Genomic DNA, 13434 nt, shown 5'->3' with positions numbered 1-13434 from the left:
TGAGGCATAGCAACAGGTAGATGACGTAGTCTAGTAGAGAGAAAGGATGCTGGCTTACAACTGAATGTGTATGGACCAGCTCTGCTCCCAAGACTGTGATTTTATAAGTCACTGGCTCCTCTGAGCCTCTTTCCTCATAGAGACTTGTACCTACCTCAAGAGTCATCATCATGAGCATCACATTTATCATGTAAAAAGTATCAAAAAACTATCAGGCTCATATAGAAAACAAGCTGGGACCTCTGCTCATTCTTTTAGGTATAAACACTATGAAGAAAATATCAGCTTTTTAAATTAATCTTTTCCCAACACGTTTGTTTAATATTTAAAGCTGGTGGCACTCTGACCTAAACCAAAACAACTAACTACCTAAGAATCCTGCTGATGCCCATCACACAGGCAGCTAAAGAGTAGGTGGTTGATTCTATAAGAAAGTGAGGGCAGTAGGGAAATGATAGCCTCAAACTACCTGAAGCGGCACAAACTCCAAACTGCATAGTAACGGCAAGACTGTGCCAAGTATTACTGTCATCTACTCCCTGCTCAGAGCTCATAGGAGAACTGGGGTCCCTTCTTGTTCATCTGTGGAATTCTCAGAGTATAAGGATGGCATTCGAATCGCATTTATCTAACAAGTCAGTGAATGTTGCCTCAACTGAAACTCAAGAAAGAAAATTACTCCCTTACTTGTTCCCAATGAGCCATTCCTTTGCCTTGTGGGGACTGACCCGATCAGGAAGCAGTGAGGGCAAGCAAAGTGAGCAGAGGATGTAGGGGAAGGCCCTGTTCCTGGTTTAGGCTCTGCCTCTAGTTAGCTGCACGGCCTCAGACAAGAAAATCCCAACTGCCTGAATTATCCTTGTCTCTAAGGTAAAGGGTTCAGCCCGAGTTGCTACCAACTCTAACATGCTAAGATTCAATAGAATGATACTCCAATAAATAAGGTTTTGTAGCAGAGAAAAGACCCCAAATATTCTGCTGTCAGGAAATTAACCGAGGTAGAAATGTTCCATGAAACCTAAATGGATCAGGTGGAACAGAAACTGTTACTAGGAAAACCATTAAAGATTAGCTAATTTCAATTAATTATTAAAGCTAAACATACCCAAATACTTAAAATATGTAATTAAGATTGTCAGAACCAAGAGGAATTCAGTCTATGTTAGTATTAAGTGCAGCTGGGGAGAAGGCTGAGCCAAATTCTGGAAAAAAAATAGGGATGCAAGGATGTGGGTTACTCTGTCTACAAGACTCCTGGGAATTAAGCAGCCACCAGCTCTCTGGGGGGAAAAGAGGTGAGAAAACCAAACTACCCTGTGGCTCATCCTACCTGTACCTGGAGTCACACAGAATGAGTCAGATTTACTCTGAGAGTTAGCCGGAAGCCCAAGTGTAACTCCAGGTGTGGTTCTATCTTCCAAAGCACTCTCCACGTGACATGAAGGGCAGGCAACTTGGTGTAGAGGGACTGAAAGAGTGGATGTGAACTTGAGTCCCACTCTACCTCATACTAGCTATGAGACCTGGACACTTCCCCATCCCACCAGGCTTCCTGCTGTGTAAAATGAGGGGCTAGGCTAGACATGTCCCATGGTCTCCCCTAGCTCTGCTCACTAGTTTTAGCAGAGTGGGGATGGTCTGCAAGTTCTGCTAAAGGGAAACTGAGTAGTCACTCTGTGGTTAGAAAAAGCAAACATCTAACCCAAGTGGCACCTCAGGGCAAAGGTGTTATCATCTGGACAGTTCAGTCACTCAGTCAACAGGCAGAAATGTCATCAGATCCATGCCAAAAAGAGGGGAAGAAACCTGCTCTCAGTTACCTTGTCTGAAACTGACGAGAACACCCACCTCACAGGGTTTGGACCAGAATAAAACAAATATGGTACCCAGTACACAGTTGGCTTTATTGTACTTCTTTTCCTCTTCCAGAATGGTAAAGAAAAAGAAAGGAACCTTCATTCACCATCTGACCAGATTGTTGGCGCCAATAAATATCTACTGCAGGCTCTGGTGCCAAATCATTGAGATTCGAATGAGACCTCCTGGAACTTCTCGAAATTTCTCCCCATTTTCTATTCTTTTGCCTACGAGAAAAAAAAAATATTCCTACCCATTTATAAGGCTCATCCTATCACTTCTGCTTTCAATCTTCATCCTCTCTGGACTTCTGCAGGAGTTACCCTTATTAAATCCTCCAATGCCTTTTATTTTAATTCCTTCCTTCTCCATTACAGCATCTCTTCAGCCTACAAGTAAGCTCAAGTCTCCCTTCATTAAAAAAAATAAAAAATAAAAAAAATTTCAAACCTCATCTTTTCAGGAGTCATCCAATCTAACTTTCTGGAAGGATCTCCTAACCTTTCATAGTCCTCTTTCCAACTCGTTCTTCACTGTTAACTGTCTTTACACTCTACTGACACTGTTTTCTCAAAGGTCAATAAAACTTCTCACTGATGAATCTCCCTGCCCAATCCTGAATAAACTTCTGCTAAGACTGACTCTTTAAGTCCTCTCTGGCTTCTTAGAACTCAACTTCTACTTGGCTTCTCTGAATACTTCTATCTCCGTAGTCACCATCACCAGCTCCTCTTCCCTTACTCACACCTTAAACATTCATTTCCTCTTCTACTCTCAGTCCTTGGGACCATGGGGCAAAAACTCTAATGCCCACAGAGGTCAGAAAGGGAATTTAGGAGGAGGGAGAAAGGAGGTAGATAATGTAAATGGGTCAAATACATGGTGACAGAAAGAAATCTAACTATGGGAGGTGAACACACAATGTAAGTATATATATGCCTTACTGTTATAATGTACAGCTGAAACTTATTGGATTTCATTAACCAATGTCAACATAAAAAAACAAATTAATTAGTTAAAAAATAATAAATCAATTAATAAGCAAGTAAATAAATAAATAAATAGGAAATAAAAAAGAAAGGGAATTTAAATGAATGATGAGGTCAGCTAAGACCTCCAGCTAACTGAAGGGCGCATGCCTTATCCAGACAAGGCAGCTGCTACTCAGCTTCAATTGGTGGCTGTCGTGGAACCCATCAACCTACTATAACATAAAAGCTGGGGTTTCAAACATGAACATCCAATTCAGATATACACACCACCATACTATGCAAACCAAAGGAAAAACAGCAGAATATTTCAGCCAAGAAGCCACCAGTGTTCAATCTCGGCACTGGTCAATCTCATTCTTCTAGGAATTTAACTATCAGTGGGTAAGAAACTGATGGCCTATCACTGAGGCTCCAGACAATAATTTCCAACTGCCCACTGGACAACCTCATGTGGATATCCTGCCAACATAACAGGGAACAGGACCAAAATCAAGCATATCACCCATCATTTAATCATAATTTTCCTCTTTCCTATGTCGAACTCTGATCACTATCCTTTGAGTCAACCAGGACAGAAATTATGGAGTTATTTATGACCACTTCCTCCTATTCTATCTCCAGTTAGTTGTCAAGTTATAAAGTCTCCCTTTACACTGTCCTTCATATCTGTCCCTTTCTTTCCCCTTCCATCTCCCTTATGTTCAGACTAGCTGAGAATTCATCCTTCTCTCAACCTCCAAAGTTATCTTCCTAAAAACCAGACTGATTCTATGGTTTCCATTCCTCTAGAAAATGTTCCTCAACCCTCACACTATGCTTGCACCTCTATCAGAGCCCATAAATATTCAGCCTTGTAGTGTCCCTAGCTGTGCTCACAGCTATCCTCCCCATGAGACTGAGTTCCCAAGGGCAGAACTCATCTTATTCACCCTGGTGCGTAATAAATGTGGACATGAACTGATGGGGAAACCACATTTTGAGATTGCTCAAAATGAAGAAACCACAGGCTGGAGAAGTTACTCTTTATCCAAGATTAGTTACATGTATTTTATCCTGGATTGGAGACAAGTACTAACCAAGGTCACTTTAGTCATGCAGCTGCCAAAAGTGAATAGTCCTGCAGCACATGAAATAATTTTTTAAAAATACTCTGAATAAAAGTTAAGTATTATTTCTGGGGAATTTGTCAACTAATCTTTGCCTGTTAATGTGTAAAACTTTTTAAAATATTGCCAGTGATTACAGCTTTTAAGATCATCAGCAATTATAGAAAAAGAGTATAAAACTGGGATACACAGTGCCAAAGCCTCCCATATGCTTCAGGGTCTTTTCCTATTATTCAAAGCACCTTCACTACTCTCCAATCTAAAAGTGTAGAGGCCTCCTCTCAAGAACACTTTTAACTGAAGAGCCCATTTCCTAGAATCTTCCAGAAAATTCAGGAAAAAAAAAGCAATCTTTTAGAATAAGTTTAAAATTCTAAACAGAGTTTACAACATTTCTTTACAGCTAAGAATTTCAGATCTTGCACTGTACTTGTATTCTAGGAAAAGATTTTATGTACCCAAACTCCCAAGATGGGGAATAAGTCTTTTAATGTCTAAAAACACATTAACCAGGTTTATACCCTAATAAGTGTCTTGGTAAATATCAGCAGCTTCCACTTTGGAGCCCACTGACCCACCTAAATGGTCTTCTTTGGTTAGGAAAGTTACACACTTCACATTCTGCCTCAGAAGCCACTCCTGCATTGGTCTTGGTTCCATGTCTATAGAGGTGAAGGTAAGAGTCCTTGATTAAGACTTCGCGCCATGCCCTCAGCTATAAGATATCTTTTCTGGAAAGCAGAGCATCCAAAGGTAGGGGTCCTTCCCTCCCTACAACAGGTATAGGGCAGACCTAGACAGGACTGCTCTAATCTATTTTTTTTTTCTCTTTCTCTCTTTCACAGGCGTGAGTCCAGGACAAAACCCATCCTAAACTGGCACTAAGACAATTGTGGTGACCACAATGAAAATTCCACCTGTATATTAAATCATCCTCCCCATACCTGCAGGAAAGTTAGCATACTCAATAAAAAACTATCAAACTCACACAAACCTTCCCTACCCTTGTACCCTTTTTCTAAATCTACAAACTCTTCTCATAAGAAGAAAGTCCTAAAGTGTACAATTGAAGCTGGAGAAAATCAAGATCATGTTGCACCAATGCCAAGGAGATATTATTTTATGTCTAAAATTTTGGTTTGCTGCCTTCCAACCTCAGCTATCACATGACCTTATGAAAGTTCTACTCTCACACACTGCAGCCAACAGAGCCATATTTCATGTCAATCATGATGAGACAGACTACAAGTATCTGTTCTGAAGGTTCTTACATATGACAGAAAGGCATCTTGATAAATGTTAACAATTGTCACTGGATTTGTTGATTACAAGTCTTGGTTCATCTGCCTCCTGGAGTGATTAATCTCTACATCTCAAGGTCAATAACAAACAAATACATCCAACAATAAATCTGTGACTTTATCAGGAACTTATTCTCAAAAGTTGGGTTGTAACAAGAGACAAAGCAAAAATCACACCATGGTTTGACCTGACTACTCACCGAAGGGTCAACCTGGTCATTGGTCACTCCTCGCAGAACTATTCTTAATGGATGCTTCATAAATGGAGCCAGACAAAGAAGACTCTCCAGGTAATAGCCAATGCTGCGAAGGACACTACAATCATGTTCCACGGATCCACCATACAGGAGGCCAGGCTGATAATATAAAGTTGTTCCTTATACAAGAGGAAAGAGAATCGCATTCAGCAGGAAAAAAATTAAAATCAAAAGTGCTGAGGAGAAAAGTCTGAAAAGGGCATCCAAGAGAGTTCAAAATGCCATTCCTAACAGCTCACATTTCACTCCAAAAGCTGACTCATTATTGTCAAGCACCTGTAATAATAATGAACTGTGAGTGTAATTTAATAAACAGTAATAAATTAGCCCCTCCCTAACCCATTTGAATTGCCAAAGTTGTAGCAGAGCACAGAGAGATTCTAATGACATCTTAGTCTCCTAATAGCACACGCTCAGACCATGCTGATGGGAGGGATAGGGTGAGAGGGTTTACAAATGATGTGCTAAAATCATCACACCAGCAATCAGCATTTTTTTATCCCCCTGAAGTGAGATTTCCCATATACCACACTCACCAAACAAGATGCCTAGAAAAGGCAAATACTTAATTCCATTAATAGTGGCTATTTTAATTTAATAGTAATAAATGGAAAGATCTACATTTATTTCACAGCTTTAGTGGAAACTTATTATCTTTATTCACTTTTTCACATATTTATATCATTCAAAAAGTTTCTTACTAGATTTACATATTAGAGGAAAAACAAAGTAAGCTACTCTAGATGATTTGGGGAGTATAAATGGGTGAACAAGGTATTTTTACTGCTCAGGTATTTTGCAATGTCTTTTTGCACAATTTATCAATAAATAAATTTAACATTAGAGGAAGGAGATATGTTCACTCACTCAAAAGGAAAGCCGCTCTTGGAAGTTTCATAGAATAAATTTAGATTTTACTAAATTAAAACCCAAAATTGCAATAATCACAATTAGAATCATACTCTTCCTACACTTTTAAAATGGAAATATTCTACATTAGGTATTCTAAATACTATTAATGAGTTGTAAAACCAATCCTTTAGGTTAAAAAGCCAAAAACAGGGAGGAAAAAAAACCTATATAACTACTAAACTCTGCAAATCCGTTTATGCCTGCAAATTAACCAAATAAGAAATTGACCATATCATCAGAATGACGTATTCTACGTGTGCGTGTGTTGGGGGGAAGAGAGGATATGAGGTGGAAGCAGAATCACGTCAATGTCTGACTTCCAACCTAACCTGCATATGTGACTAGAAAAGAATAGAATTACTTGCCCTCTGAATTACCAATATAAACTTTTGAAAAACTCCAACAATTTCAGAGTAAAGCCAAGGAAGACCAAGGGAATCATAGCTTGCAAAGGGCATGTGAATGTTCATGCCTTCCTGTTCTTTGTAAGGTATGGCTGAATGCAGCTACGGATCAAGTTTCATGTGGTGCCAAGCCATTTATGAAGCCAAGCTTGTCTCATCTCTTAAAAGAGTCAACATATAGGAAAGTGCAATTTCTTTTGTTGCATATATGTGAAAAGGTTCATAGTTCATGGAGCCTGCCGAAGGATGTCTGCTATGGTCTTTTATAGATAAAAGAGTTTCTAATAGCAAACGAAAACCTAAAAACAGCCTGAATGTTCATCAGTTTGGAGTAGTTAAAAAAATTATCTTACATCATACAATAGAATACTATATTAGGCCCATTAAAATACTAAGATGGACCTGCATGTGCCAGACAGGTAAAGTAGTCTCAGACATCTGTGCTAGTGAAAAAAAAGCTGGCTGCAGAGCATATGAAGAGCACGCATGACCCTGTTGATGGTCTGAGATGCAGAGGTGCCCACGTAAGCAAATCCATATAGAGGAGACAAGGGCACGTACCCTAAGCTGGCTGCACCTGGGGGACGGAATGAAAGAGGAAACAGGTAAAGGGACTTTCACATTTTTTGCATATACCTGTATAAACTTATTTTAAAAGACAAATTAAAAAAGTAAAATTCAACACATACAACTACCTCAAAGTTTGTTGTAAGGTTTTACTGTGACAATATAAGTAAATGGACTTTGAAAAGTTGTATATAAATGTTGGTATAAAGTATTTTCATTGTTAAAAAAGAGGAGGTGCTTGTTTGTTGATCTAAAAATTTCAGTCTTAAATCGGCAGATTTCACACACATTTCCAAACAATTGTATCACAGACAGGAAACTGGGTTTTTCCATCTGAATAGAATATTTATACCATCAAATAGAGTGAGAAACAGGAATGTTTAAGTAGTACATATGTTGGTGCTTTCAGGAATGAGAAGGAGCTTACCTGTTTGATTTATTTCAATTCGAGAACCATTTGTTATTTTGTCCAACAGCCTTATGAAGCTGGCTTCAAAATCTGTGGAAAAAATTGAAAAAAATCTGTGGCTTCATGTTAGGTCACCATTTTCAGAGCGCACCTCTCATAGATGCACTGCCGTGGAAGGTAAGTTACTTCCTGCATCACGCTTGGGTTTTTCTCAGGACCTGAGGGGGATCACTGGCTGAGGAACCTGAAGCAGCTGAAAAGCACTGACAAGCATATATATGTTTAGTAGAACTATTAGAAACAATCCAGCTTTCATATTCCACAAAAAATAGCAACTCTACCATAATCTAAAGGAACATTAATTTCAGCAGCATAAGACCTATTTTTCTGACCTCAGGAGCACATGCCAAATAAGGGTGAAATAGCAGAAAGTAGGGAAGAGTTTTAAAGTCAAACTCATACTTATTCCAATAATACCTGAGAGGGCAGTTTAAATTGAGGGCCACCCTTCAGGCTTAGAGATAGTAAGAAGTCACTATCTCTCCCATTCAACAGTGTCCCTTCTCCCTTTCTCTGCCATTTTATTGATCTAGAGCTGTATAACCAGTTCATTTATAAAGGTGCTTGTGTTGAATATATAGTACTATTACTACCTTTTAAAAATGCATGAGAAAAGACTGGAAGGAAAAACACCAAATGTTAATAAATGGGTTTCTCTCCATGGTAGGACTTTATATGAATTTAATTTTCGTGTTTAAAATTTAAAGTTCAAAGTTGTTTCAATTCCCTTAAATGAACAGATAAAAGCTGGTCATTCTTTAAAAAGGGGGTAGGTAGGGCGGCCACTGATTTTAAATGTGAAATATGGAAGGTGGTAGAGTGAAGACTCAGGAAAGAATGTCCTCTGACCTTGCCCTGAGGTGATTTTACACATACACAAACACACACATACACACGCAGGTAAGCACTTTAGCTTCAACTTCCTACCCATAAACAAGGACAGGAAGAACCAACTCTTCTGCACTGAATGCATTGTGACTGCCTGACACTTTGATGCAGTTCCCACTCTTATAACAAACTAGCGGTGTTTGCAAGCACAGACCCCAGCAGTCACCTGAACTGATCCCAAAGGGTGAGCAGATTAACTAAGCAATTCCCATCCACCTGTTCTGTTATTTAACTGTCCCATAACTCCTGTCATTAGTAGATACTGCAATCTGTACAAAGACTACTGGGCTACAAGTCAGAAAAAATCCACCAAGTCCTGAAACAAGTAACAATGGCTAATAAGGGTTAATAATAGGTATGTATTAAAGCTTACCTTACAGCCATACATTCTCTCATTTAATTCTAAAAACCCCAAGGCAGGAAGTGCAATTCCCATTTTATAGAAGGCTTAAGCTCAAGAATGCCTACTAGCTTGTGACTGGCAAATGACAGAGCCAAGAACTGAGCCCAAGTCCATTCGTCCTCCAAAGTCCAGGCTCTTAAGCACTAGTTTGCCTAACTCAATTTAATTCCTCAGAGCCAACCTCTTTCTCTCAAAAATCATGGTATTTTTAAGCTACAGGCAGTGACCTAATGAAGGATCCTACATACAATTTAATGTCCTCAATCAACATTTATTTTTAAGGGAATCAGAACAGAATAAATTATATCAGAGTAACTATACATAGTAAAGGTACTGTTCATGAAACTTTAGTTCAGTTTTACATATATTTGTGTGTGTAAGGTTGTAGGGTAGGTCGCAACTACAAAACTAGAAATTACTTCTAGTCTTTTTATATAGAATAGTCTATATTTTAGAAATCAGACATGATCCATACCATAATGCCACTTAATACTTATGTTTACAGAAAAATGCAAGGCACTTGGCACAAAAAAGGAAAACCCTTGATTTGCTTAAGGTTTTGAAATGCCGAAATGAGAGAGGGACAAGCATTTCTGAATAAAGCCCAAAATTAAACTCTATAGCTTTCACAGATGAGGAAAGAAAAATAAAGCATGACTTTAAAACTAAAATTCTTTTTGGTAATCCACGAGGCTCTTAAGCATGAACACAGTTAAAAATGCCCAGCAGAGGAACACGAGTAGGAAAACAATGGGTATATAGAAACCTCCAGGCAGGAACATACCCTGGTCACAGCTAATAAGTGCTTTGGAAGTTGTACTTCAAAGAATCAAATAAAGAGGTAGTTTCAGAATCCTGGCAACAGTGAAGATATAGCTCCATCACCTGGTACATAAAAGATCTCAAGTTCACCCAATGATAGTAAGACTGAAGTTTCCCAAGTTTCATTAAGACAAGATGTATAGGATTCCTTGCCCCTTCACTTCCCACACATCCTCTCTGTGACTCTTTCTCTTCAAGGTTGTTCCTGGGAGTAACAAAATTTTAGATATCTAAAAATATTAAGGGAAAGTTCCAAAAACGAGCACAGTTTTACTACCTGGCTTAGAAATGCACAATTAGGTTATAAAGACAATTAACATTAATGTCATAAAGGTCAGGAAAGTGGTCACCACTAGGGGCATGGAAGGGAGCTATAAATGAAAGAGGCCCCATAGGTGCAGGCAGGAAATGTTCTATTTCTTGACCTAGATGGGGTCACACAGGTGTTTATTTTATAATCCTTTAAGTACTACTTTTATGTCTTACACATTTCTTATGTTATTATATTTCACATTTTAAACAACTTTGTACTGTTAGGACCTTCTGTCTCAGGATTCCTTAAATATCATCTCCACTGCCTAATGCTCGCTCTCCTTTCCCTATCCACCCAAAGAAGTGAGTTCATTTCTTTAAATGGCTGGTAACTCCTATAAGAGTGTCACAGAAATCAGCCTGACACATTCCTCACTACGAAAAACAAAACCAAGTCTCAAAGAAGAGGAGTAAAAGAAGGAATATAATCTAAAGATCTATACTTTAAAACAAGAAGCAAATCTCAAAAATTACAGTTTCAACTTAATGGTATTAATAACTTAAGTACTAGTCTGATTAAATTATGGCATACCTATATGTTAGAACACTATGCAGACTTAAAATTAATGGTTTTTAAATATGTGCTAATTCATTGAGAAAATTCAACACAAATCAATTGTCTCGTTCATTTTTAAAAGAAAATAATAAAATCAGAAATAAAAATAATGTAATAAAAGATTACAAACTTTTCTAGTAAGTTATTCTCCTTTATTTACTGATATATTTGGAATTAAGATATGTAGCTATATGAAAATATGACAAATCAAAATAAATAAAACAAAAGATAAAAAAAGATAAACATGAAACAAAGAGAATGAGAAAATTTATCAAGTAATAAACACTCCAAAGAACAGAAAAGAATGTACAGAGGTGGCTTCAATTGCAAAACAGTTAAAAGCACCACACACAAAAAAAATTAAATTACAAACTAACCTTATTTAATAAGAACAAATGAAAACTCCTAAATAAAATCTTAGAAAAGCGACCGTAACACATTTTTTAGCTATCCACTATGATTAAGAACAGTACATCCTGGGAATGGGCTTCAAATAAAAGAAAACTACAACATAATTAAATACAAGATCAAATACATAAACAGAAAAAAAAATCAAATAACAAGTTTAGTTGCTACTGAAAAGGCATCTGATAAAATTCAGCATCTACTTTTTCAGTAAAATTCTGTTTTACGAAGTATGGAAAATAAATTTATTTAATGTAATATTGTTTATATACAAAAACAGAAACCTTAAAAGTTCAAGAATGTCTTTGTGGCTTCATGGTAAGCAAAGATATCTTTAAAAGGTCACAGAAAGATCTATAAATTGGACTACATTAAAAGTAGCAACTATTGTTCCCAAAGACACCATTGAGAGTGTGAAAAGACAAGTCACGGAGTGGAACACAACATCTGCAATACTTGAACAGAGAATGCAGAAATTGTGGCATATTAAAAAATGTAATATGGCACAGCAAGGAAAACCAACAAACTACTAATGCTACAACAGAGATAAATTTCACAATCAATACAGAAATAAAGAAGCCAAATACACACAAAATACATACTCAAATAAATTATGGTTAATACTTTAAAAAACTAATCTATGGTGTAGAAAGTCAATTTATTGTTTATATTGGGGGTGGGAAGAAATTGTATGACTAGGAGCAAGCATGACAGAGATTGTGGGAGGCACTGGTCACGTTTTCTTTTTTGACATGGGTAATGGCTACGTGGATATATCCACGTAATAGCAATTCATTAAGCTTACATTTATGATTTGTATACTTTTCCTAATGTGTACTATATTTTAATAAAAGACTTTTAAAAATGAAAAATCAAGTTAAAAAAATAACACCTTTAAAAATAAAAAACAAAGAAACCTAATGATCTCTCCATCATGATACTAGGAATACCATTTGATACATCTTTAAAAAAAAATGACAGGTTTCACAATAAGGAAGAAATATCAATTAAGGAAAAGGCTATCTTACCAATTAAGCAAGAGGATTTCAAATACTTTGATTTGACCTCACATTCTCATTTTTTTTTAAAGTATAATCTTTGACCCAGCAATTTTAAATACATCTAGACCTTTATTGTGCAGAAATAGAACGCTAATATATATATACAAAAAATTTTACTGCTGCTTTATAACAAACATTGAACATTACTTTTTTTGGTCCCATACCTTCAAGTTTTCCTAGATATTTTGCTTTGCTTACATAAAAAAAAAAAAAAAAAAAATGAAACCAACAAAGGGCAACTTAATTCTCTCATTTATGCTATTTTGACCATCTTTCAAGTTTTCATTAACATCCAAACTCTTCAATCTAGTTCTTTTATTTACAAACACATTGGGAGGAGATAAGCTCTCTCTAGCCCAAATTCACTACAGCATTTCCTCCACCTCAGAAAATTACTAATGACGATGAAAACATTGTATAAAAGAGTCGATCCACCAGGAAAATCTAATAATGCTAAATGTACCAAACAACAAAGCTGCAAGATATATGAAGCTAAAACTTTTTGAACTGAAAAGAGAAAGACAAATCTACAATTATAATAGGAGAATTCAATACCCCTCTCTCAAAAGTTGACAGAAAATCAGCAAGGACAAAGAATTCGACAATGCCATCAACCAATAGGATCTAATCAATATTTATAGAACACTCCAGCCATGAGAGAATACACATTATTTCCAAGTGCCCATGGAACATATACCGAGATAAACCACATCTCGAGCCATTAAAAACAAACAAACAAACAAACAAAAACCCCTCAACAAATTTAAAAGAATTGAAATCATCCAGAGTATGTTCTCCAACCATAATGGAATCGGAACTGAAATCATAGACAGATAACAGGAAACTATATCCACACTTGGAAACTAAATAACACTCTTATAAATAATCCATAATTCAGAGAGGAAGTCTCAAAAGAAAAAAAAAATACACTGAACTGAATGAAAATTTAAAATTACATCAAAATTTGCAGGACACAGCTAAAGCAATGTTGAGAGGGAAGTTTATTGCACTAAATACATACATTAGAAAAGAGAAAGTTTCCAATAATCTAAGCCTCATCTCAAGAACTTAGAAACAAAGGAAAATTAATCCAAAGCAGTGAAGGAAAGAAATAATAAAAAT

The 13434-nt window shown here is 36.8% G+C and overlaps 1 protein-coding gene across 1 annotated transcript in view; it reads right to left on the bottom strand.

Annotated features, from left to right (window-relative positions):
- The window catches only part of RCL1 (RNA terminal phosphate cyclase like 1), a 49422-nt gene that overhangs the window by 27597 nt on the left and 8391 nt on the right, over window positions 1-13434 (bottom strand). The window contains exons 2-3 of the mRNA XM_016138352.2: window positions 7824-7895; window positions 5457-5632 (exon numbers count right to left, since the gene is read on the bottom strand). Coding sequence (XP_015993838.1) covers window positions 5457-5632; window positions 7824-7895 — 248 coding nt within the window. The remainder of the gene's footprint in view (window positions 1-5456; window positions 5633-7823; window positions 7896-13434) is intronic.

The sequence above is a fragment of the Rousettus aegyptiacus genome, unplaced genomic scaffold (assembly GCF_014176215.1).
Source record: "Rousettus aegyptiacus isolate mRouAeg1 unplaced genomic scaffold, mRouAeg1.p scaffold_m13_p_3, whole genome shotgun sequence".
Taxonomy (NCBI): domain Eukaryota; kingdom Metazoa; phylum Chordata; class Mammalia; order Chiroptera; family Pteropodidae; genus Rousettus; species Rousettus aegyptiacus.
The sequence above is the reverse complement of the archived record's forward strand: the minus strand, read 5'-3'. Positions and strand labels throughout refer to the sequence as shown.